At 43.9% G+C, this 27,506-nt stretch overlaps 1 protein-coding gene across 3 annotated transcripts in view; it reads left to right on the plus strand.

Moving 5' to 3' along the window:
* Positions 1–27,506, plus strand: part of LOC138953806 (girdin-like) — a 124,588-nt gene that overhangs the window by 19,216 nt on the left and 77,866 nt on the right. For all 3 annotated transcript variants that reach the window (XM_070325737.1, XM_070325738.1, XM_070325740.1), the window contains exon 3: positions 11,682–11,787. In XM_070325737.1, the coding sequence (XP_070181838.1) occupies positions 11,682–11,787 (106 nt within the window). The remainder of the gene's footprint in view (positions 1–11,681; positions 11,788–27,506) is intronic.

Consider the following 27,506-nt stretch of genomic DNA (forward strand, 5'->3'; position numbering starts at 1 on the left):
ATACGCACAGGAAATCAAGGCGGACCAAGCAACCCTCGTAGTGAAAACCCCATTTCAGAGCAAAATATCGCCCTCCAGAGACCTGGACAAAGAACTGACATAAACCCTATTAATAAGGAGTCTACTGTTGCCCAGAAACTAAAATCAACACACAATGTAAAAAAGGCCCCCACAAAAGCAGCAGACAAAACAAAGACAAACAAACAGCCAACAACAAACAATGAGAAAAAGGTTGCTGATGCAGAATCTCAAACTTCCCCTACACACGATTATGATGACTTGCTCATGGATGAACCAAAGTTGATGATTGTTGAGGAAGATGAAACACAAAACACACCAAAGCCACAGTCCGAAGACTGCCTCAGACAACATATTTTAAAAGAAAGCTATGCAAAGATGAAGATGATGAGCGCCGAGAACTGCGGTGAGGTGTTCAAATTCGTCACTGGCATCCTAGCTGCACTTATTGAAGCAAAAACGAATGAAAGCCCCGAAAATGTTCTGACACTTCTGACAGGGCTATATACTGAAATATTTAAGCCAAAGGAAAATCCAACTCCACCAGCCTTAAATAAGATACTTTCCACTCAATGCGCTCTTCTCGGCATTCAGGGAGGCAGATCTGTAACAGAGTCTCAACCCCTTGACAACACAATGACATAGAGAGTTGAGGGGCAGATCAAACGGTCACAACAGACTTTAGGTCTTCTGTGATTGAAATGGATTCAAGAATAAATATACTGCAGTGGAACTGTCGTTCCCTTAACACTGCTCTACCGTACCTTATTAATTATCTTAACCAAAACAACATGTTCAATGTATTATTGATACAGTCCCCACTCTGTCATGCGGGAAAACTCCCCTTCATATCTGGTTTCTTTTACCCACCCGTCACAGATTATCAGGTTGATGATACGAGCGGAGCACAAACTATCAAGTACACAGTAACCTATGTCAGAGACAATCTGAAGTACAATGTTCACCCAACCCCTGTTCCGGCCGACACAAAAATACATTCAAACCTAGTTGAACTTCTGCTGAATGATGGCCCATCCATCTTCTTATTAAACATATATAACAGAAACATTACCAAAGGCCCGATTTTCAGCTGGCTCCCAGAGCTCGACGGAAGACGCACCTGGGTGATCGGAGGAGATGTTAATGGCCGAAACCCCCTGTGGGATGCCAACTTCCCCGATCAGACATGTGCCGTGGGAAAGAGCCTTGCCACCTATATAACGCAATCAAATGTGTACTTACTAAATGACGGATCAGCAACCAGAATACCCGATATCTCAAACCAACACCCCTCCGCCATTGACATAACCTTGGTTAGTCCCACTCTCGGATTAACAACGGACTGGTGCGTTGTGTCAGATAAATTAAAAAGCGACCACTTACCAATCATGATATCCATTATTGGGAAATCACCACACACAGAGCCAGGTCCAAAAGCCTTAAAATACAATTATAAAAAGGCGGACTGGGCAGTTTTCAAGGACGCTGTCACTAAGTCTGCCGATGCACATACCCTCTTGGATGGCAATCCAGAGTCCCAAGAAAGTATCGACAACAAATATAAACAGCTAAGATCAAACCTGCTGAATGCAATGGAATTGTCAATCCCCAAAACAAAACCTTTTATCGGACCCAGTAGAACTGATCAGAGCCCATGGTGGACAGAAGAATGCAGAACAGCCATCAGGTTAAAAAGAACTGCAAAAGAGAAGTATGATCGCTTCAGGTCTGCACAAAACCACAACAATATGAAATCAACTGAAGAACAATGTGACAAAATTATAGACAAAGCAAAAAAAGAATATTTTGAAAACATGTCCAGCAAAGTGAGCGATTACAGAGATGCTGGAAAAATTTGGACCAAAATAAGGAAATTCAAATGCAGACACAAGCAGGCTGAACGTCCTCTTATGCACGAAGGAAAAAAATATGAAAGCCTTCCTGAAAAAGCAGAACTGTTTGCAGATATTTTTGCAGCAGCAAGCCAAACAGATAAACTGTTATGTGAGCAGGAACTCTTCCGTAAGAAGTGGGAGGATAAACAGGACTTAAACGACCCAGAACTCAACCCTTCCTTAAAAATAAATGCTCCCTTATCCATTCAAGAACTGAAAACGGCTATAGCATCGGTGACAAAAGTCCGATCCGCCTGTGGTTCTGATCCAATAAACTATCAGGTCATACAACATTTACCAAACCAAGGATTAAATCTTTTACTGGATTTTTATTCAACATGCTGGAAGTCTGGCCTGATTCCCACAGCTTGGAAAGAGGCTGTTGTGATCCCCATTTTAAAGCCTGGAAAACCAAGAGCTGACCCTTCCAACTGGCGCCCTATATCTCTGACCTCCCATCTGAGCAAAATCTATGAAAGAATACTAAAATCCAGACTAGAAGATGAAATGGAAAGAAAAAAGGTAATACCCCTGTGCCAAGCCGGTTTCCGTCGAGGCAGGGGTGTCTCGGATCACATTGTAAAACTGTCCTCCAAAATTAAGAAAGCTCTCTCACGCAAGAAGTCTCTCTTTGCTGTCTTTTTTGACATCAAAAAAGCCTACGATACAGTATGGCACCAACGATTGTTGTTCAAATTGAAGCAATTAGGCATCAGTGGTAATATGTTTCAATACATAAAAAGCTTTCTACTGAACAGATCCTTTCAAACTGATTATAAAGGTGCCAAATCATCCACTCGCAAAGTTGACATGGGAGTGCCACAGGGCTCAGTAATAGCACCACTGCTTTTTAGCATTATGCTGCATGACATATCGACAATTAAAACACATGGAGCCGAACTGACGCTTTATGCGGATGATATTGCTCTATGCAAAGAGTATCAAAACAAAACCTATAAAACAGAACACAAATTCTCTAAAGAGTGGCAAACAGCTATAGATAACATTGCGAACTATATGCGGGAGAATGGCTTCACTCTCTCTGCCGAGAAAACTGTATTCGTTGTCTTTACAAACCGAAAACTGGAAGATCGAGAAAAGATACAGTTCTCACTAGATAAATCTGTTGTCTCACCCAGTCAGCAGGTGAAATATCTGGGCGTACTTTTCACCTCAAATGGACTATGGACTGCTCACTTAAAGTATCTTTTAAGCAAAGCAAATAAGACCATCAACCTTCTTAAAATACTGGCTGCCCAACCATGGGCAAAGTGCCCAGTTATTCTAACAAACATCACCAGAGCTCTTATAAGATCAAGACTATCATATGGACAGGAGGCCTACTTCTCGTCGGCTCGAAAATGGCTTGATAAGCTACAGTCAGCGGAATGTCGTGCCCTTCGGCTTGCCCTCGGACACCCAAGGCATTCAAAGCAGGCCATTGTATACCACCAAGCAGGATTCCTCCCTCTTGACATGTGGCGGCGTAAGTGCTGCGCAGATTACAATGTTCGAGCCAACACAGTGCAAAACTCAACAAAAGAGGAGCTACAACCGCATTACAATCATGTCCAAAACAAAAAGGCCCACTTTGGCACTACTTTCTCCTCACTGGCTCAATTCAATCCTTCACTCTTTAGTGAAATCAGTGTCGACCCAAATGATGTGGCCCAAAACCCCATATCTCGTGATCCCTCATGGACAATGAAAGAAATGAATTTTGACACAGAATATTGCACAGCTACAAAGGATGATCAGTTATTACTCAGGATACAAGCCCTTGAGCACATTGATACTGTATACAAAGGCCATGTTCATGTTTACACAGACGGGTCAGTGTTGGATGACAAGAAGGCTGGCGCAGCTTTTGTAATCCCCAGCGATGACATGACTGGGAAATTTAAACTGTGCAACAGAAACTCGATCTTCTCAGCTGAGCTCCTTGCCATCTGCATGTCGCTTGTTCATCTCAATCTCAAGAACACTCCTCCTCAAAAGATAGCTATATTCTCTGACTCCAAAGCAGCCATTGAAGCATTAAGATCTAACAAAAGATCAAAAAGACATGATCTTGTCATTGCCATAAAGGAGCTGGCAAATAAAATTATAAAAAAAGGAAGCGAGATTAACCTGGTCTGGTGTCCAGCACACGTGAACGTGCCTGGCAACGAGAAAGCGGACAAAGCCGCTAAAGAAGCTGCCCAAGGCATAGGCGCCTCCGAGGTAGACCTGCCATTGTCTGCTTCTGAGATCAGTAGCCTTACAGACTCTCTTCTCTGGAGAGAATGGAGGAACAAATATATGCACAAGGCTATAAGCTCTGGCTGGCTCATTCGGGAAGCCCCATCAAAACAGATGAACACCTATAATGCATGCCCACGTGTAATAAAAAGGATTAACCGCCTAAGGGCAGAAGCTGGGAATTACCAATTTCTAGAGCTTAAATGCACCTGTCAATCCGACCTCACCATTGCTCATTTGACTTTGGAGTGTGATTTGAACTCATGCCACTTTCAACCCCTGACTCAGTTTATAAACTCAAATAGAAATATTCTGCCAAATACCTCAAAGGAAAAATTAAGCTATCTTTTAAGTTTTAATAAAGACCTTGGGTGGCAAGGTCCCAAACTTATCGCTGGACTTATGCACACGCACCCACTTGGTCCCTGGATATGAAGAGACATTGCTGCGGCTGACGCCATTGCTTCTCATACAGCTACTATATATTTTTATCAGAACTTTTAAAAATACCATTTTATATCCAAGTATCTCTTAACACCATTTTTAATTAGATGAGCGAGAGTGTGCGGGGGGCGGGAGGGTGGTGAACCACTGTACATAAAGGGAAAGTTTGTGTGCGTGCCTGTGTGTGTTCTTAATCTAAGACAAATGTCGCCAATGTTTTTACAGAGTGACGTTAAATAAACGATTTTATCATCATCATCTGTCTGTATGTTCTGGCATTTGAGAAGCCATAACAGATAATATAGGGCTTAGAAATAAGCTCTAAAAATTCTCAATCCCGTTTGAGAGGACTTCGCCTTCAAAGGTGATTGTGGTGAACCGCCACGCTGTCTGTCTCTGTCTCGCGATTCACCCCGGCGAAGCCGGGTATTCCTCTAGTATATATATATATATGATATTATATATTATAGCTTCAGAAAGTAGTCTACTGACAAACGTAAAGCAATAACTATATAAATATATAGCATTAGCAGAAAATAGCCTGGTAGCATTCAGCGCAAACATAATGCACACACATATGCAATATTTGTGGTTTAAACACAGTATTTTTCCAGTCATAAACATGGGTCAAGCTCACAACACCAATGGGTCAAGGTGACAACATGAAAAGTCTAGCGTCACGGACAAAAGACGTTAACAGTGATCGCACGTTCAATGTTGACAAACTGTCAACACAGTTCCAAGCAAGTGGATTCTGGAGAGGCTGTGAAAAGAATTAGAACATAAATGTGCCACTGAGCTGCTTGATATTATGCCCACCCCCCCCTTCCCCCACCTTCTGCAATCAAATCTTATTAAGAGATATGGTGAGGTTACTTTAGTGGATCATTAAGGCTGTCAAAAGGCATCCTGGTTATTTCTATCACAAATATTGATCAGTGCTGTGCGCATTACTTCTGTACTCGAGGGCATACTTTCCCGCAAAAAAAGGCAGTATCAAATGACTTAGTCGGGTATTTCATATGGCATATTGGTTAGCGTAAATGATCAGTAATATTGAAACCACTGATGCCGCCGCCAGTGATGTTGTTTGCTATCGACTGTCGACAAAAAGACGAAATTTATTTCAAATCGACAAAAAAAACTTTCGGTAGAAGTGCCGCACTTTTAAAGGGTGGCGGGAAGGTGAATATTTCGGAAAATTGTCGAAACTGTTGTGGCCATTTCGACAAATATGCCGAACAAAATAAATCCTAGCAAGATCCTGCAGCTCGTAACTAAAGCCACACGGAATGTGGTAGCTCTAAATTGCTAGGGTAATTATTTTTCATCACTTGGACCAGGCCACTTTAGCCATGTTCTCTTTGACTCTAATTGGGCGGTAAATAGTCAATTCAGGGTAATGTCAAGCACTTTGTAACGAGAAACAGCTTTGAAAAAAACGCGTTCTAATAAATCTCTTCAAGCCTTCATAGCACAATCTAAAGATAGATAGTTTGGGGATATATTTATCCATCCAACGTCGAAGCGGAAAGTACACAAACCGAATACACAAGAGAGAGAGAGAGACAGAGACAGAGACAGAGACAGAGACAGAGAGAGAGAGAGAGAGAGAGAGAGAGAGAGAGAGAGAGAGAGAGAGAGAGAGAGAGAGAGAGAGAGAGAGAGAGAGAGAGAGAGAGAGAGAGAGAGAGAGAGAGAGAGAGAGAGAGAGAGAGAGAGAGAGAGAGAGAGAGAGAGAGAGATTCAGATTCAAAACTTTAATACAAAGGGATAAAGGTTTTAGGCAATGCCTAATCTTCCAACCTGTCCCTTTTAGACATACATGACATTATACATTACAATTATATATTTATATAACATGTATTGAACAGCCAAACGAATAACTAATTAACTAAGAATTTGTAATCAGGTTAAAAGTAACAAAACACTAGTTATAATAACGTGGTTCATTGATTAATAAAATGATGATTAAGATGTTATGCAGTAACAGTTATGATTTTAAAGCGTAGGGAGAGAATTATTTTTGACAAAGATATTTTCGAACATTTTTTTTAAAAGATGAAAGGGTTTGACATGTTTTACAGTACATTGGAAGTATATTCCACACAAGCGATCCCCAGTAGGATAAACTAGATTTATACAAATCAATGCGTGGGAGCGGTAGCGTATAATTCAAAAGCCTCGCTCTACCAGGAGGACGCTCAAACAGGTCTTGGATGTATGAAGGTGTTTCATGGTTGTACATTTTAAACATGAAAACACTAGCATTTAAAAAGAACTGCTGATGTAGCGGAAGAATGTTCAGTTGAGTGTATTTTTCTTGAGTAGTCATATTGGGATCTCGGTTTAATAACTTTACACCTCTCTTGTGAAGTGTGTTTATTTTCTTTATATGAACATCACTGGCATTGCACCAGACAGTAGATGCATAGCAAATGTGAGAGAGACAGTGTGCGTGGAAAAACATTTTGAGGGCATCCACAGAAACAACGCACCAGAGCTTGTTAAGTAAGAAAAGGTTCCTAGAGAGAGAGAGAGACAGAGACAGAGACAGAGACAGAGACAGAGACAGATGTATTTGAACCTTGGCAGCTCGTGAGGCTTGAAACACATGGTGTATTCACCGTCGAAAGGCTCGATGTATAACACCGAAAGGGCACCTACGTTTTAATAAATAGTAAAACAGGGCTTGCTATTGAATTTATTTCGATCGACATTCTTTATGCGTGGGGTACAGTAAACAGTTGATTAAGTTTGGAAATGGGCTCAGCAAATATAAAACTCTTTGTGCAGTGTATTAACATGAAATTGGTAGGCTATGACGTTTCTCTCGGGCGCAGTTCGTGTAAATGGTTTGTTTATTCGTTTATTTGGAAAAGAAAATACCGCATACATGTAAACAGCCCAACGGCCGTGCGAAAGGAACCACAGCTTCTTGGTGCAGTTCCTACCATATATTATATATATTGCTGACTGATCTGTAAAATAAGAATACACGTTTTGCTCAATTTTGTCTTCTCCCACCTCAACATGCCTGTTAACTGTGTCCAGTTTGTTTGTTCGTTCATGGGCTGAAACTCCCACGGCTTTTACGTGTATGACCGTTTTTACCCCGCCATTTAGGCAGCCATACGCCGCTTTCGGAGGAAGCATGCTGGGTATTTTTGTGTTTCTATAACCCACCGAACTCTGACATGGATTACAGGATCTTTTTCGTGCGCACTTGGTCTTGTGCTTGCGTGTACACACGGGGGTGTTCGGACACCGAGGAGAGTCTGCACACAAAGTTGACTCTGAGAAATATATCTCTCGCCGAACGTGCGGACGAACTCACGCTGACAGCGGCCAACTGGATACAAATCCAGCGCGCTACCGACTGAGCTACATCCCCGCCCTCACTGTGTCCAGTGATGGCGCTAGTATTTTTTCAAACCGGTACGCAAACTTCTATAATGCAAACAGTCCAGAAAAAAACGGTAGCCTGGTAATTGGAACCAGTAAGAGTCCAACTCAAAGTATTGGGTTTTTTGGGTTTTTTTGCCGGCGAAAAAAACTCGGTAGTTCTAAAAATCAACCGGTAGGTCATACCAGCAGCCAATTTTGTTCCGGTATTTTCTCGTTTCAACCGGTAAAATACCGGTAATTGCCGGTTAACGCCAATACTGCGTGTCTGCCTCTAGATTTGTTGTCACACACCAACACAAACACCACCCACCCCGTCCTGGTAGGTGTATTGTCTGCGCGCGTGTAGGGAGAAACTCTTTGCAGGCAAAGGGTCCCATAGCGTGAGTTCGCACCCCAGGCTAAGTTCTGGTGTTATTTGTCTTGTGGACTATTGGAAGCCGTGTGCGCATAAAAGGTGTTTGTGTTCCGGAATAGGACTAAACACCACTTCAACACTTAGCTCGGGGGCGCTGTAACGAATGAGAGAATGCAAGTTTTTCTTATGTATCAGCCTGTACAAGGATCATTTCCAAGCGCTTTCGGCTTAGCTGTTTGAGTTTTCAGACATCGAACGGGGTCAGAACCGAGTGATATTTTATGATCTCAGTTTAATCTAACATGGTGTAATTAAACCGCCTTCTCTCTCATTTGCTGTTTTAGAATGGATGTATTTTCCCCGAGAACTTCACTGTAAACTGGCTTCTTTAGAGTAGACCAATGTTCTTATCATCAAAAGGCAGACTGGGTACGGCAGACTGGGATGCGGCAGACTGGGATGCGGCAGGTTGGGATGACACCGAAAATACTGATGTATGCACTGGGCATGTTGCTGTATCCTATGGCAATGCTTGTAAAACACATTCCTGTCAGAAAAAAATGTCCATCTCGCCTTCCAACCCCGTTTTTTCTGTCATGTTTCCTTTTTTTTCCTCCACCTCACCTGTTGTGTAGGCGTGATGGAAACCGCCAATGGGGAGGGAGGTTGTGATGTGCAGAGGAACTTGACGGGAGCCGAGATGCATAACCCACACACTGAGGTCCTTAACCGTGTTCTCAGTCTCGCGTCTGGTTGCTTGTTTCCGATATTTGGGATCAGGCAGATGCGCTGACGTGTTCAAATAATTTCGACAAACATCCAGACAGAGCAGACCAAACACTCTCCTTTGTGGGGGCAAAGAAAGAGCCTAAACACTTGAGGATCCTTCGCCGTTCTGCCTTGACTTACTCGAGTAGGCGTCTGTTGATATTTCATTCATACACCCTGAGTCTCTCTCTCTCTCTCTCTCTCTCTCTCTCTCTCTCTCTCTCTCTCTCTCTCTCTCTCTCTCTCTCTCTCTCTCTCTCTCTCTCTCTCTCTTTTGTAAGATTAGGCCCTTGGCTTAAAATGTTTACCCTTTATGTCAATAAAATGTTCTAAGTCAATAAAAATGTTCTAAGTCTCTCTCTCTCTCTCTCTCTCTCTCTCTCTCTCTCTCTCTCTCTCTCTCTCTCTCTCTCTCTCTCTCTCTCTCTCTCATTCCCACTCATTCCCACATGGCTCCTAGTGTGTTTAAAGTGGCATAACTAGTCTCCTCTTGTAACTGTGAAAAGTGTATACTTTGAATACGGTAAACGATTTCAAGCAAGCTGTAAGGGTACTAGTGGTGTTCAGTTGGAGAAGCTCATAAGGCCAGCCAGGTACAGTTTGTGACAGACGGAATGGCAACGTGGTCAGAGTACTTGCTTCTAACGCTGGCGGTAGGGGATCGTCCCCAAATCGACGCAATTTCAAACTTACACAGACTTTGCATTGAAGGATTTGAATTCAATACGAACTCAAAATTCTCCATAAATTATGGAAGTATGATCTGCACAGTGTTCCCGGTTACTCACCTTCGGACTGCAGTGGTCATTTCAGTTTCTGCACGAGTCTGAGTTTGAACAGACCAGTGACCTTCGTGGGTCACACCAGCAGTCTTATGGCCTTGCTGTTTGGTTTTCTTTCGGACTACTGCTTGCATGACTTTTCGCTGCTACCAGTCGTTTTAGTGCGAACGGCAATGACCGAGACAAGACATAAGGGGAAGGGAGAGGAGAGCCTTGTGTTTCGTATGTGGGAATGTGTGTATTTTGGGGGTGAGGGTGGCAACAAGTGTGTGTGCGCGCGTGTGTGTGTGTGTGTGTGTGCGCGTGTGTGTGTGTGTGCGCGCGCGCGTGTGTGTGTGTGTGTGTGTGTCCGTACGTGCGTGCGTGTTTAAGTGTGTGCGTGCCTGTGTGTGTGTGTGTGTGACAGAGTTTTCCATCCTTAATCTTGGTTTCTCACAGTATGAGACCCTTCGGCGAACAGTCATTCTTGATTGAACTTCTGCTGCCTGTGCATGTTTTGTGAGCTTTTAATTGGGCCCCTCCGTTTATTGTTCCACGTTCATGAAATCTGCATGGCAAATGCACACGCATCCAGTCTCAAAATATTATATAGCACTAGCGTATCTGCAATAGGACTTGCCCCAAAAGATCGATTGGAGGATTTAACCGATAAATCACTCTGTCGTACTGGCGTTGAAAGATCGAAGCGGACACCACCTAATGCCTAATGCATGCCTTGGTTGAAAGGCAGGTGTTGGGTTTTCTGGGCAAAGTCGCACAATACTGCTGTGGTGTGCTTTGAATGAAAACTTTGTCTACACCTCATGGATCCTAACTGAGACTTTGATAATATGTTATGATTTTACGGGGTGACTGGCTGGTTAGGTTGTGGTACAAAGCCTGTGTCTGTGTCACTTATAATAATAATAATACTAATAATAATAATAATAATGATAATAACTGGACATTTTTAAGTGCCTAACCTAAGGCTCTAGGCCCCTTACAAAAGAACATATAGAATAGAACAATTAAATGTACAACCTACATAAAACAATTAACCATACGGAAAAAAATCACCACATGTACTGTTCACGTAATATTCATCTACGCTATACACTATATATACACACATACCCAGCGAACACTTCTGTTTGGAGTGCGATTTAATTTTCTGTATTTGCTTAAACTGTCTTTTGTATTAATCCATTTCGGCTTTTAACGTCCTGTCAATGTTTATCCCGTGCAAGACTGATTTTGATTTACTTAGTCTCAACATGTCACAGCGATGTTTGATTTTGTTTTCTGTAATTTGCACTTCATAATTAATTTCAGCTCTGATCATCCTGTGAGCGGTTGCTTCTCCAAGATTGATTCCATTGCCTTATACACCAATGGCAATGCAGCCATACTTCCTCAAGTTTCAGTCATTACTATCTTGCATTTGAAAAGCTTCACAAATGTGTATACGAATTAAAAGGAATTATGTTGTTCTGTGTCCAATGGTTCCTATTAACTAAGATACGCATGTTTGTATGTTTTTGTTTGTTTGTTTGTTTGCTTAACGCCCAGCCGACCACGAAGGGCAGCCACTAGATTGCCAATTTTAAAGTCTTAGGTATGACCCGGCCGGGGTTCAAACCCACGACCTCCCGGTCACAGGGCGGACACCTTACCACAAGGCCAACCGTGCCGGTTTGTATATTTTATTGATGTTTTGTTTTGTAATGGATTTGGTGATGAATTTTCAAATGAATATTCATAATTTATATTTTGGTGATTTTTGTGTTCCAGAGACCAAAGAGAAGCGTATGGGAATGTACAAAGAGCAGTGGAGGATGTATCAGTTCGGATTGTAAACTGGGATATTTTAATCAAGAACATACGAGGTTATTATCTGGTGAGTACAATCTTTGAAACTCGAACCCTCTCTGTCTGCTTGTGATTCTGGTTGCCTGTCGGTCTGAATGATTCTCTATCTGTCTGTATGTCTGTCTGTCTTTCTTTCTCCCTCTCTCATTCTCTCCTTCTCTCTCTCTCTCTCTCTCTCTCTCTCTCTCTCTCTCTCTCTCTCTCTCTCTCTCTCTCTCTCTCTTTCTCTCTCTCTCTTTCTCTTTCTCTCTCTCACTTTCTCTCTCTTTCTCTCTCTCACTTTCTCTCTCTCACTTTCTCTCTTCTCCCCCCCCCCTCTCTCTTTCACTCGGCCTTTCTGTGTTTGTGTTCAAGTCCGTGTTGTTCTCTTCCTCGCTCGCTGTCATTATCGTCATTTCAGTGTGTTTGGCTATGGATCATGACGATCTCTACTCGCTATGCTATGGATAAATAGATAAACAAATAAACAAAATAAAGAGAATAACAATAAACGTAATAGTGCCCATTTGTTATGAGGAATGGCAGGGTAAGCTGAAAAGTTGTTCTCTAAACGAGGTATGAACTTTCTGTGTGTTCCTGGGGTTTACTTTGTGTCATTGTACGTATCTGCATTATTTATACTAGTATAAATGTCTTTCTCGGAGAGCAAGACGCTCAAGATGAAATGCCGATGCGAAGTTATGATCCCTGTTACTATCTATCGGAGCAGTGGAAATGACTCTCATTTGTCAAAATAGTCATTGGCGTGGCCACAATACTTCCATTGATTCGGACAGTTCCTTTCACGCTATTTTCGGAGGACGCATTTGTTCCCTTAGCTGAAATCAAATCTCGTCGGCTACCCCGAAACCCGTGTACGGTTGTGAGGATGTGGACGTAGAGAAATTCGACAGAATCTGATTTAAAGATACAATGTACCTGTCTTCCCGTAGAAACCGCCACAGATCAGATCTGCTAAGGCTTTGACATTGGATAAGACAAAGAACATCTTGTACGTAGATACTTGTCAAAAATTAGCTGGCCGTTTCCTGCGCAGACTTTAAAAAACCCAACAGTTTAATGTTATGCATGGAAAAGCTTTGGACCATAGCGAATGAGGAATCCTTTATTGTGGCCATTACGATTTTCTTTAACTATTATTAAACTATTATGGCTTCCAGAAAAAAATCTCCTTTCAAATTCTCCTGCTTCGACATATCAAATTAATCAGTCTTCTCATCGTCCTCCTCTTCCCCTGTGTTTTAAGATATAGTGGGATCCTACACAATAGTCATCTGACCTAGAAGGCTGTCAGTATTTCTACCTTCACCAACAGTGATATTCCTGCCTCATAGGTTTCAATTCGTGTTTAGGCTTAGTGTCAATGGATTGTTTTGGATTTGTGTCACTGGCTTGTTTAGGATCCGTGTCACTGGCTTGTTTAGGATTGCTCACTCTGACAACTTTGGAGTGCAGCTGAGGGCAGGGGTGCTCACGAGGACGCAGTGCGTTTCATAGCCAGTGCAGGGTTGTCCGGAGACAAGCTGCATGAATATTGTACTGGAGTAGAGTGTTGTTTTGTACAGTATGCCGAAGTTTCAGTTTGAAGGGATCCTGAGAACAAGCCTTTGAGTTCATTTTTCCTGTATCAAGACGAAATTAGAACGAAAATAAGAAAATGGTTTTGTCCAGAAAGCGACAGTTTGAATTGAAATGACATGCGGATGAGACTGAAATTGTATTTTGTTTATAAGCAAGCCAAATTACCATTGTAATCTGAAACGGGTTTGCAAGGTTTTCTTTGCAAACATTTTTTGAATACCCTGGGACAAGCAATGGAATTACAAATTTTTAGTGGACTGATGCTTATAACTCAGTGAACGCATTCATTTTTAATGTGAATATTCCATTACCATGTTAACATTCCCTTGCAAAAAAAGCAATACTCAAATAGTACACGAGGAAACAGTCCACAGAATCCGAAGCCAGGTTTTCTGTCTGGAACAAGAAGACTCCGTTAACTCCTAAAGTGCAGCAATGTCAAAACTTGGATCCGGAGTGAGATTTGCTTTGTACGTGACCAGCCTCATAGGTTTTCCATCGGAATTTGTTTTGTGACTTGGTCACCCAACTCCGCCTATTCTTCGTACACTGTAGTGTAGGTTGTAGATGCGAGGTCGAGATAGTCACAGATTATTGGAAACTAGGGAGCAAGTCTCTGCATGATTTGTGATCGTATCAGTGGAAAAGAAAACTTTATTGCTCAGTCGTTTGTGCTGGGTCAGATGTCTTAGCTAAGTCTAGGCTTGTGTTGTATTGATTAGTCTTGAGTTTTGCCGTATTGTAACGTAGTTGGTGCTTGAACTTAAAATAACATGATGTAAAGCAGCAAATGTTAAAAACAAATATAATTATTTGGAGTCTTTTGGAAATATGTACCACAACATAGAGAGAGAGAGTGAGAGAGAGAGAGAGAGAGAGAGAGAGAGAGAGAGAGAGAGAGAGAGACAGAGAGAGAGAGAGATGAGAGAGAGAGAGAAAGAGAGAGAGAGAGAGAGAGAGAGAGAGAGAGAGAGAGAGAGAGAGAGAGAGAGAGAGAGAGAGAGTAATAAAGAAATAACGTATATTGACAGGTTGGCAGATGGAAAAACAAGATGAACGAAGAGAGACAAACAGACAGACAAACAGACAGACAGACAGAAACAGAGAGAAACTGAGGCAGAGAGAGACGGGGGAAGGGGACTGGCGGGAGGACACATTCAAACAGTTGTCGAGTTTCACCTGGACACAGTTAGCAACTAAGGTGTGAGTGAGCTAAGACGGGAAGGAGGCCGGGCCGTGTTGAGAATTAAAGGACACTGCTCCGATCACTATTTGCTTTCCCGGCTTGTATTTTTGGTCGTCTCTCTACACTGAAACCACCACCCGATTTGTACACACAATCTGACCTATAAAAACGAGGTGGGGTTTGTAACTTACAGGGTATGACTATTATGTGAAGAGTAGACGACAATGCAACTTATAAGCTCTATACGTTACAGATCAACGTGATATGTAACTTAAGAGGTGTGATGTGTCACCTACAAGTGGTGATGTGTTACTTGCAATAAAAATGTGACGTCACAATTAACTTTATTTGTTGATCTGTAACGTAGTTGTCGTGTAACATCTTGGTGGAATGCCACTTAATGAAGTTTCGGTAAATGGTAACTGTGTTTTATAAGAGTTTTGCAATTGTAGCTCTGCTGTCGGAGTCTGGTTTCAAGTTGTTCTGCAACTTCCTTCTTTCTTTGGGGTGGGACTCTGATGGTGCTCTCGGTCTCAAAGACGTCGGCAAGGAGATTTGCTGCTCTTTTTCCTGTGTGGAAGGTTCCGCTGTCTTCGAGTACTGTAGGTCCCCGCGTGGCCATGCTGTCTTCGTTTAGAATTTTGGTGAGACGTTAGAGTTTTCCTGTGTCTGAATCGAGGCCAATGGTGATTTCCAATGGTGATTTCCTGCCAGCTTTGTTGCAGTTCTTGTGTCTTGGTCTTGTTGAAATCCTCCTTCAGTTGGTTGTGCATGGTCGTTGTTTCTGCGGATGGGGACTGCTCCATGCTTTCTCTGGCTTCTGAGAGTCGCTGGTGCAGGCAGGCCAGCCTCTGACTCCAGTAAGGTTTGTAGTCCTTCCTGAAGCCACGGGGGATGGACTTCCTGGCAGCCGCTAGGATGGTCTGTGTCAGCTCTTTTACGTTGTGGTTGATGTCCTCCGTGAAGGTGGTGTTGCGAAGGGTTTCTGCATGGAGCTGGTACTTGGTCCATTTGGCTTTCTTGAAGTTCCAGCTGGCTTTCTTTCTGTGGTACTCCAGGATGGTCTTCATGTCAGCAATGGAGAGGGTGATGGGTAAGTGGTCACTTCCTCCCAGTTGGTCGTTGACAGTTCTGGTGGTCCTTTTTTCTACCTCTTCTGTGGCTATGGCAAGGTCAGGGGTTGAGCTTTTCTTCCAAGCTCTGGAGTAGTAGGATCGCTTGTCATCTGGCTGGTTGATAAGGATGAGCTGGTTGTCGGTTATCCAGTCCTGTATGTCTTCGCCTCTTGCGTCAGTACTGTCGTAGCCCCATGCTGGGGAGTGGCCGTTGAAGTCGCCAACGATGAGATGTTTCTCGTTTGGGAGCTGGATGGTGTGGAGGTCCAGCTTGGTGGTAGGTGGGCTATAGACGTTGGTAATGGAGAGTTCTTCTCCCTGCAGGAAGGTCTTGATGGTGATATACTCAAGGTCGCCGTCTGCCGTCTGTGCCGTCATAGCTGCCGGGATGTTGTGTCGGACTAGGGTGAGAACTCCACCTTTGTGTCCGGTCGGCCGGTCCCGTCGGAAGGTGTCATAACCTCTGACGAAGAATCTGCGGTCTTCTTTCAGGTGGGTCTCCTGGATGCAGATAATGTCGATGTTGTTGTCTCTCAGAAAAGCCTGTAGCTCTGGTTTCTTTCTCTGGACGCCTTCTGCATTCCACTGCACAACCCTGATGGCTGTCGCTGGATGTTGAGTTCGACCAGTCGCTCTACTCTGTCTTCCCCTGGTTCCCGAGTCAACAGAGCCGCCAGTCGCTGAGGTGGACCCCCTTGAGGCTGAGGGTCCGGCACCGCTCCCGCCTGGCAAAGGTCCACGGGAACGACACCATATCGAAATATCTGTCTGAATCTGAGGCATAATCCTTAGTGGTGGCGTGCGAGCTCGTCTCCCTGAAACTAGTTTAGGTTGCCACACTGTGTCCGGAAACACAGTCAGCATCGCTCCGACTTCGTTGGGGGGTGGTTTGAATTCGGAGTGTCCTTCTCCTAGACTGGTTGCCTGCCATGGCTGATGAGTCCGGTCTGCCCATGGTTTGAATTCAGAGTGTCCCTCTCCTAGACCGGTTGCCCGCCATGGCTGATGAGTCCGGTCTGCCCATGGTTTTATTTACATGAGTATCCTTCTCATGCCCCTTATGACTCGAGGAGAGTTAGCTGATATTAGTCTGACCTCTCTCCGTTGACCTGTCCAGCATGCGAGACGCTACCAGAAGTTTTGACACTCCCGCTGCCGCCTCTCGGGGTCATAGAAGTACTCAAGCTCCCACACCTCGTCAAGGAATCGGCCGTGTGTGGAGATTCGTGATTTCCTTCACATGTGGTCATTACCAAGGCTCCATTTACACTTTTTGTGGTGGGGTTGCTTCCCTTTAAAATTGTTTAAGACGGGTAGCCTTTTCAGACCTTAGCATCTCAGACTGCGTCAATGCTTTATGTGATTCGGGTAAATATATTAATCAAATGAAAATTTATTCTTAAAATTTTCCAATTTGCTTTAATTGAGATTTGACCTAATTGATTATTGAAGTGAATCTAAATGTACATTGGTTGGGTCTGTGCTGCAAGCCATCCCATTTTCTCCAAAATTCATTTTTACCGAAGTACAGTTGATGAGGTCTTCTTACTATTGATATTGGTATTGACTTTCATAGCAGTGTACGTATTCACCTTTGTACAAAATAGAATCGCACACTATAAAAACAAGGCGCGTATTTATATGTATATATGTGAAGAAAAATACAAGGTAGTAGTGTAGCAATTTGCGGTTTGACAGTGACTTTCAAACTGTCTGACCTCCTTTTGCCTTGGTTATTTGGAATCGAAGTTTCCCTTGACCTTAAAGCAGCAGTAAAGTATACCAGCACACAACGATAGTAGATCAGAGCTTCATTGCGTACATTAAATTGGACATTTCTACCCTTTTACTTACCCAGTACCCAGCAGACCCGGCTTTGTCAAGCGCGCGCGATTTATTACTTTCCTTTTTTATCTGTGACAGGCAGCAGTGTAAAAGTTGAATAGCGCAGCATTCAGCTTACGGCATAACGGAACTCACAGGGTCTGTTGAGTTTGTTATGTTCCTGGGGTAGGTTTTGCCTGAGGATCTATTCGATTTTTACCCCTGTAACAACTTTTGATACAATGGGGAGGTTGAGGGTTGAAATTTAAATGAAGTTCAGTGTAAACTTGTCGATGTAAGCGTTGGGTTAGTTGTGAGACAGAAACAGTGGGTGTGGGAAAGCAATACATATCATGTATTTCTTACGCTGCAAGCTTTGTGGGATTTTGCTGCGTGTCTCAAGCCTTTTCAGGTCTTAGTTGAAAACCAACGCAAACCTGACTCAGCGGACACAGAAATATATTCAGCAAAAGATTCCCACTCTGCACAAGAAGCAGTCAGTGTGTTAAAGTACTAAGGCCAACAACTTCTTCTTCTTCTTGGCGTTCGCAGAGGTTACACGATCAGTCCAGCACTGGTGATAAATGTTGTCGTTTTCTCCAACTCCTGTCGACTGCCGTATAGTTTGGTCTGCAAGGGAGTTGGTGACGGCCACACTTCTTTTCGTTCCTCATCTAGTAAGGGACATCGCTGTAAGATGTGTTCCGCTGTTTGGTCTTCTTGACCGCAGGCACAGGTTGGTGATGGCGCCAGCTTGAACTTTCGGTTCATGTGAGCATTGAGCCTGTTGTGGCCAGTACGCAGCCTGATGAGGTTGACTTGCTGCTCTCTGGACATTGTGTGGTAGTCATCTCTGTTTGTCCTTGGCCTCATCAATGCCTTGATGATTGTCTTCTGCTCACTAAAGCTGACACTGTTCCACAGGCGGAAGGTATCGTCCACTGGACTACTACTATCACAGAAAGACTACAAGGTACGTCACTCACCTTCGAGTCTTCTGTGTTCTTGGAGTCGCTTCCTGGGGAAAAATATTGTTCAAGACGGTTTGCCTCTTCCTACAATCTGTGTAAGGTCAAATAAATACAGTTGAATGATTGTTTGAACAGTATGTACCTTCCACTTGGCGTCAAACTCATGCATCCGCACCGAATATGCATACCAGCGCTCATTGGTCTGAACCATATGTAAATATTGTGCAGAAAAGGGAAGCTACCCACGGGAAAATAATCATCGAATATCCTGTTATTAACCAATGAGCGCTGGTATACATATTCGGTGCGGATGCATGAGTTTGACGCCAAGTGGAAGTTTGCGGCTCGCAAACGAAGATTCGTCCAAATGATGGTTAATAACAACCTGCAAGGGACGGAAGCTGAAAATTAAAGGTACATACAGTTCAAACAATCATTCAACTGTATTTATTTGACCTTACACAGACTGTAGGAAGAGGCAAACCGTCTTGAACAATATTTTTCCCCAGGAAGCGACTCCAAGAACACAGAAGACTCGAAGGTGAGTGACGTACCTTGTAGTCTTTCTGTGATAGTAGTAGTCCAGTGGACGATACCTTCCGCCTGTGGTTGGTCTTTCACGGCTTAAGGCCAACAACAAAAAAATAGTCTCTTTACGGTATCCCGACGGACCCTATTTTTTCGCGCGACCCTAGACTTTTTTTGGGTATTTGGGGAAGAAGAAAAAAAAGTCTTTGTTTTTGGGCAAAATAACTTAACAATAATGTGGGTTTTTTTGTGTTTTTTATTTTTTTTTTGGGGGGGTGGGGAGGGGGATCCCGACCTACCGACCATATTTTTTTTTTGCCTATGTTACCGTAAACAGACTTTTTTGTTGTTGCCTAAAACTGTCGATGTTTGGTATGTGTCCAAATGGAAGGGATGATCTAATCGCGTGTAAAAGCAAATCTGATATGGAAAGCCGAATCGTTAACACGAGATGGACTGTGCTTTTAATGAAAAAAGGGAAATGCTTTGTATAATATTAAAACAACTCGGACCTTTTGCGGTCCAACTTGCGTGTAAGTAACTAATTCACTCAAATTTTAAAAAAAATATACAAAAAAACACGACAACTTTTCTTTCCACTGCCAAGTTGCAAGTCTGATCCACCTTTTTTTTTTCTCCTTCGTGACCAGAAACGGTTCTCGTCTCCTCAAATCTGTTTGCTAGGAGCTCGTCCCCAGCTACTGTTAATAACAAAACAAATAAACAGAGAGGAAGGGTGGGGTGGGGGGTGGAGGGGAGGTCATAGAGGCAGACATGCAGGTAGAGCCGAAGAGAAGACGGTGGCAAAAAAGAACGACAGAGGGAGTAGCAAAACAAGCGAGGGAGAGAGAGAGAGAGACTGAGAGAGATAGAGGGAGAGAGAGAGAAGGGTGGGATTGGAGACACAGACAGACAGAGAGAGAGAGGAAGGGGGGAGGCAAGTATTGCGAGCTTTAGCCCAGCCGTTCGCACGTTCCAAAGATGACGCGGTGTGTCGACACAAGGCTTTTGAAGAAAGGGGAAGAGCCAACGGCCAGTGTCTATCTGCAACTGGTCAGCAAACTCCGGCCCTCTGTCTCCAGCTCCTCTCAGTGTGCCCACGATTACCCTCTTCCTTGACCCCTTCCTTTATCAGACCTCTGCAGTGCCAGTAGAAGATCTTTGCCTCTGTCTCTCTCAGATTGTCCACGCTGATATGGTTGTCCTCTCTCTCTATCTCTTTCTCTCTCTCTCTCTCTCTCTCTCTCTATCTCTATCTCTCTCTCTAATATTGATAACAACTTGTCTTGGTCAACCCACATAGAGCAACTTAGTAAAGTGGTGTCAAAGAAAGTGTATCTCTTATCTAGAATTAAACACTTCCTGAACTGCCACACCAGAAAGTTATTCTTCATTGCTCATATTCAATCTGTTATTGATTACGCATCCACTCTAGGGGACTCAGCAAGTGAAAATTCCTTAAAACCACTTAGCAGATTACATAAAAGAGCGCTAAAAGTAGTATTACTAAAGCACACTACCCTCACAGAGTTAGACTACATACATTTAGGGATCTTACCTCTAAAATCAAGACTGCTTTTTAACAAAGGAATCTTTATGCATAACATTATATCCGAAACTCTACTCCAAACCATTTGTTCAAAGTTCTCTTTGAAGAATCCACACCACCTTATGAAATTTAACACTCCTCTTCCTAGGATAGACTTATTTAAGTCTAGTCTAGTTTATTCAGATGGCCGTCTCTGGAACGAATGCCTTACGGGAAGCTACCAGCACAGATTCTTTCAAAAACAAATATATATCCCATTTAATGAAAATAGTATATTCTTGATTGTTATGTCCTTTGGGACACAGTCGCTCACTTTTGATTTATTGTTTTGTTCACGAAATTATGATGTTCTGCATGATATCCATTGTCTTGCAGAGTTGATGTACTATTGTATAGTATTCTGACTGTAATTGACTTGCAAATTTCTGCTTTGCACCTTGTCATGAACATTTATAAACTGCAATGTTTCATATAATGCACTTATGTACATAAACTTATACTGTTTCACTAATTATGTAAGTATGTAGTAGTAGTTATTATAGTAGATTTAGTCCCTCTTTAGGGCGAGGGCCAGATGCAAAAAAGTATACCAATGCTTATTCTGTTACCCTCGTAAAATAAAGAATTGTCATTGTCATTGTCATTGTCATTGTCAATGCTTGATGAGTCTCCTTTTTGTATTGCGTCTGACTGGTTTCCTGGTTTTGTGATTTGTCTTGCGCAAGTTTTGGTCTAGCCAAAGCTTTGTACGTCAACTGCAAGTTTGGAAATTTCTTATTTTATTCCAGTTGTATTCAAACATTTAACATTTGGTCTGAAATCGGACTCTTTTGTGAGCCCCAATTTCAGAGCAGTTTTGTGGTCCATCTTCAAAAGTAATTGTTCTATTTTTAGACCGAAGGTCACTTTCCGACGTTTTCATAAGCCTTGTTCCCATGCCTGCGCCTTTCACAGTGTTGGCGCTGTTGCAGTTAACGTTTCTGGTATGGAATGCTGTGTTAGCAAAACACAAAAATGCTGTTGTCAGTGGTGGTTGTTGTCGGCTATGGGTGGCCGTGGGTGGCGGGGCCTCGCGACACTCTGTTCGCAGCACGCCGGACCCCCTCCGTCTGTTTGCTGACGGTTAAGGGGTTCGATCCCCTCCGCCAAGCTGCCCAGTTCCGGGCGGAGAAGTGCCAAGTTCTTCCCTTTGGGACAGTTTTCTTTTCTTTACCTTTGATTTTTTTTTCTTGTTCTTTTTCTTCATAATCTTCCCCCCTTCTCCTTTCTCTTACATCTCCGTTGCTCTGCCTCTCACGGACTCTCTCTGTCGGTGTCTGTTTGTCTGTCTGTCTCTCTGTCTCTGTCTCTCTGTCTCTGTCTCTGTCTCTGTCTCTCTCTCTCTCTGTCTCTCTCTCTCTCTCTCTCTCTCTCTCTCTCTCTCTCTCTCTCTCTCTCTCTCTCTCTCTCTCTCTCTCTCTCTCTCCTCTTGTTTTATTTTTTTGCATTGTTTTTTTTATTCGAAAAAGGCAATTCTAGGATTACGGGCTAGCGGTGTGCTGCCAGGTTTGCGCGCGGCTTGTCAGGCTGTTTGCCCTGTTATCAAGTTATTGTTTGTCTAACACGCTGCTGCGTTGTGCACATGGCTCCTCTCCCCCTCGGCCCTACATGTCATGAAATTTGACGGGGAATACTTTTAGATCCCTCCACCGACGCGACGGCAGATATTTCCGCCCTGACTTTACCTTGAGAGCCTTTTGTTCTCTTGCATCCACGGGACCTGCTTTTTTATTGGCGCTTTCCAGTGTCGGGCTTGTGTTGCCGCGGCTGAAGCATGTGTCGGCATGGTTTGCTCCTTCGTCCGTTTGCAAGGTAGAGGACTGGATGTGCTTGCATAGATTGAAAATGGTCCGGGCCATGGGTCATGTAGCACAACTTCAAATATCCAGATAGATTACTGCAGCGTATAATTAATCTTCTGCTTGAGGACACTCTCAACTGAAGTGTTCCACTTTTGTAAGTAGCAATTATACTAGCAAAAGCAGCACTCATTGTAAACGCTATTTAGTGTTTATACCTTGACTGTGTGGTACTTTTGCTTGTAGAATTAAATAGTATCTCACACAGTGTTCACAACTGGTTGCAAAAGGTGTGTTCAAAGGTGGAACACTTCGATTTACAGTGGAGTTTGGACATAGGTGAGCGTGCCCGTTGAGAGATGGTTCGTGTACACTACATTGGGGTGTGCACGTTAAAGATCCCACGATTGACAAAAGGGTCTTTCCTGGCAAAATTGTATAGGCATAGATAAAAAAAAAATGTCCACCAAAACACCCGTGTGACTTGGAATAATAGGCCGTGAAAAGTAGGATATGCGCCGAAATGGCTGCGATCTGCTGGTCGATGTGAATGCGTGATGTATTGTGTAAAAAATTCCATCTCACACGGCATAAATAGACCCCTGCGCCTTGAGTCCGAGTCTGGAGATACGCGCGCGATATAAGACTTCATATAATAATAATAAAGACGACACAAGGTAGCTGTCTAGCACAGTGATTGGAGATTATGTGTGGACACACTCAAAAATAGACCAGAGGCTTGATTGATATTGATCACTCTAATTCTGTTTCAAGTAGGGATTTCTTTCAGGACTCGGTTTACAGAGGAGAGGAGATTTAAGAAACGAAATGAGTTTCTGCTCATATTGAAGACAGTCCTATGCCGTGGTGGTCCAGGCACGCAGTGAAATAGATCACAGAGGTACTGACAGTCAGTGACATGGTAACTGTAATCACTGCCTATAATCATTGTCTAATCATACCGAGTTGAGACTAAAGTGGCGATACACACATTGGGAAAAGTTGTGTGTAGATTAGAATTACATGAATATGGATGGTTCAGTTTGACGGGCGCTGTGGCGTGGTGGTAAGACGTCGGCCTCCAAAGCGGAAGGTCGAGGGTTCGAATCCCGGCCGCGGCCGCCTGGTGGGTTAAGAGTGGAGATTTTTCCGATCTCCCAGGTCAACCTATGTGCAGACCTGCGAGTGACTTAACCCCCTTCGTGTGTACACGCAAGCACAAGACCAAGTGCGCACGGAAAGGATCCTGTAATCCATGTCGGTTATAGACACACGAAAATACCCAGCATGCTCCCTCCGAAAGCGGCGTATGGCTGCCTAAATGGCGGGGTAAAAACGGTCATACACGTAAAATTCCACTCGTGCAATAAAACACGAGTGTACGTACGTGGGAGTTTCAGCCCACGAACGCAGAAGAAGAAGAAGAAGATGGTTCAGTTTTAACCGACAGGCTAAACCCACGTGCAAAGAAATGAATGAATGCGTGTAATTCTAATTTCGCTCTCATAACAGTGATAAAAAGCGGAAATGTACATACTTCATGAATGGTCCCGCGAATGTTAGAATTGGTCTACAGTTTGACAGTCGAGTCCGTACGAGGGGTGACATAACAGGGCTTTCATTCTTTATGCCAACAGTCGCGGTCAACTGGTGTTATCGATAAGTTTATTTTAGTAGTGGATCAAAAAGGGGTCGGGGCAAGATTGATTGCGTTTCCACGAGTTCGAACTTTGACAGATATATACATTATTTGAGGGCTACAATAAAAGTTGGACTGTGTGTAGCACAAGATTTGGTGTTCGAGGTTTTATGATTCGTTTATTTGGTGGTTTATATACTTCAATAACAAGGTCTGACCGTACTTACTTCACACTCCGTGAGATTTGTCTGACTCGCCAGCACGCACTCTCTCTGTCTCAAGCTTTCCCCACCCTCTGAGTCTAAACGCGCGCGCGTGTGTGTGTGTGTGTGCGTGCGTGTGTGCGTGTGCGCTGTTGACATACATATCCAAAGAGGAACCCACGAGGGGGTGGGGGGGGGGGGCGGTTGGTCATGCACGAATCAGTGACCATGGTAAATTGACAAGCAGGGTAACCATATCAGACTTGCGCTGTACTCTGTCCCCGTCCAATGTCCATCACGATGGCATGAGACCCAGGGGACGACTAACACAGGCTAAATGGGCAACAGCTATAGTAGAGAGTTGCTGCTGGGGAGAGAGAAGTGGCAAGGAGGCTTTAGACTATATAGCGCTCAAAATCAGAGGGGGTCGGGGAAGTCTATAATCACAATATCCTTTGCATACAAACAATACATGTTTCTCGTCTTCCACGTCCTCTCTGCATACAGGGCAAATCAAAAGGCCAGGTACAACGTCAGTTCGATAGCGGCATTTGTGAGTGTTTATGGGGGAAATACCAAATCGAATTTGTATGTATGCATCTCGAAAACAGTGGAGCTGAATATGATCTATATACACTTCAGCGCGAATTTCTTGTTTAAAGAGCGAATACAATTCAAAAAGAGAGAGAGAGAAAGAGAGAGAGAGCACATTGAACTGTGACATGTCTGAGAAAGAGAGAGAGAGAGAGAGAGAGAGAGAGAGAGAGAGAGAGAGAGAGGGAGAGAGAGAGCGAGAGAGGGAGAGAGAGCGAGCGAGAGAGAGCAAATTGAACTGTGACATGTCCGAGAAAGAGAGAGAGACCCGCCAGAGAGAGAGAGAGAGAGAGAGGGGGGGGCCGGAGAGAGAGAGCGTGAGAGAGAAGGGGGGGGGGCGGAGAGAGAGAGAGAGAGAGAGAGAGAGAGAGAGAGAGAGAGAGAGAGAGAGAGAGAGAACGCAAAATACTGGGACCAGGGACACGTCTGAAGGTTTCAAGCAAACACAAACTGACACTGTCCGTGATCTTTCCAGGACAGGGGCACAGTCGGCGAGTGAACGACATGTCTCATCCATGTGTCTCTTCTTGGGATACACTCACGAATTCTCTATCTTAGCCACCACCCCCCCTACCCCCTGACGTGTCTTGATCTGTGCTTAATAAGAAGCAAGTCTAGATGTCACTGTAATTTTGAACATGTTTTGATTTATTTCTGATCGTTTTTGTTTGTTTGTGTGTTTGTGTGTAAGCAATATTTTTCTCTTTATTTTTTTTCTCTCTCGTAATCGTGCACTTAGCCCATTGATTCTTCTTGTACCTTGCCTCCTTCTGTTCGCTTATTTTTGCAGGTAATTGCTTACTGCTGTTCCCACAAATACACTTTATTGGGTTCAGTGGGTGTGACAGGAAACGTACGACTGTTTCCACACTTCCTACTTTCCTACTTACTAACAGTAACAGTATGAATGCTGTTTTTATATGTTATACTCTTATTTTCTCCCAAGCGCAAGACAAATTCTTCTATGAAAATTGAAGCCAATAAAATTTGAGTTGAGTTGAGTTGAGTTGAGTTGAGTACTAACACCACCACCACAACGGACCGCACGTGCTGAGTATAGATACAGGACTTTGAACTGCTTATGCTGGGGCACTGTTCTATGTACCATGTGTCTTCAAGGTCTCGGGAGAGAGAGAAAGAGAGAGAGAATGAATCTGCAATGTGACCGCAAAACATTGTGCGGATAATTATGTGGGTGGCAGAGACTGTGTGAATGCGCATGGGGGTCGGTGGCAGAGACTTGTTTGTGTGTATGTATGTCTGTCGGTCTGTGGGCGATAGTAACAGAAAAGGCCCGCGGAGAGTGCGGGAGACAAGAGAAAGAAGCTGCGCGTGCGTGCGTGCGTGCGTCTGTCTGTGTCTACAAATTAAACAGGAGAGAGATTATTCGTTGGTCTGGGAACTTGGCGGTGTGTTTGTGTGCGTCTGCATTAGTGCGTCTGTGTGTGTGTTGTCTCAGTGCCGCACTGTGTACTGTGTCTACGTCTCCGTCCACATATGTCTGTAGTATCCACACCGTTCTGGCTCCATGTCCAGCTGTAGCCGTCTAGACTCTCGTCTCCTTAGGTCCAGTCAGAAGGGCCACTGCGCCTTCGACCGGCATTTTTTTTTTTTTTTTAACAATGATAAGGAATAGGGCACCGCCGCAGCTTCGGCCGGACTGTGCAACCGGCCCGCTCAGCTAATTGTGGCTCCTGTTGAACCTTCCCCCGGACAAACGGCTACAGCAAACAGGCAAATTTGAGTGATGCAACGCGGGGTTGACACGGGGCTCTGTGGACAAGCACACGGTGTTCTGGGGACTCGAACCAGCTGTCTTTGCTCTCTCCTTTCCCCCTGCCTGTCTTTGCACACAGACGAGATCCATCTCAGCTCACCCTGCAAAACATGGCTGTTGGTTGGGTGGGTGAGGAAGAGGGAGTAGGGGAGGGGGGGGGGGGGGTCCTCATGGAATTTGGAGGGAGCCGTTAGAGCGAAGGGAGCTGAGCACACACACGTCACCTAGATGCGAAGGAAGGTGTGGATAATTTGGACACTCCTGCGTCTAGCGCACGGGTTCGAATCCGGGGACGGACACAGGTCAACTTTATCCAGAGACAGTATCCATCTCCCACCCCAGTGTCACCACAGTGGCACGTAAAAGACCGCGGTCATTCTGCCATAAGTGCAGATGGCTGATAACACCTATAAACACGCATACACGTGTGTATCTCATCAAAAGTCGAGTTAAAACCCGGGAACATGACCCAAATGGCTCTGCCGTGAGGGCGTAAACCTTGAATTTCTCTCCCCCCTAGCGCACGGATTAAGTCTCAAATTTAGTCGCATGTCTTTGTAACTGGTTTTCGGTTGATTTAATTTGATTACTGCGATAGAGCTGGAAAGAGGTGGTGGGGTGTTCACACACACAATCTAATGATGAGAAAAAGATGCGTGTAATTGTGACACAATTGCGTCCATCGCTTGAATGTGGTCTCAAATTAGTTGCTTGTCGCTTGAAACTAGTTCTTGGATGATTTAATTTGGTTACCGCGCTGGATATGGGGTGGAGGTGTGTGTGTGTGTGTGGGGGGCAGTAGCTGGGCACCTAGATGCGAAGGAAAATGTGGACAAGGAACTTAGTCGATAAATATCGACAGGGGGCCGACTAATGGTTTAAATGTGAAATGTGTGTATAATAATGGGTGTGGGTCTGAAATGAAGTTAGGTAGTAGTTAAC

The sequence above is a fragment of the Littorina saxatilis genome, linkage group LG17, assembly GCF_037325665.1.
Source record: "Littorina saxatilis isolate snail1 linkage group LG17, US_GU_Lsax_2.0, whole genome shotgun sequence".
Taxonomy (NCBI): Eukaryota; Metazoa; Mollusca; class Gastropoda; order Littorinimorpha; family Littorinidae; genus Littorina; species Littorina saxatilis.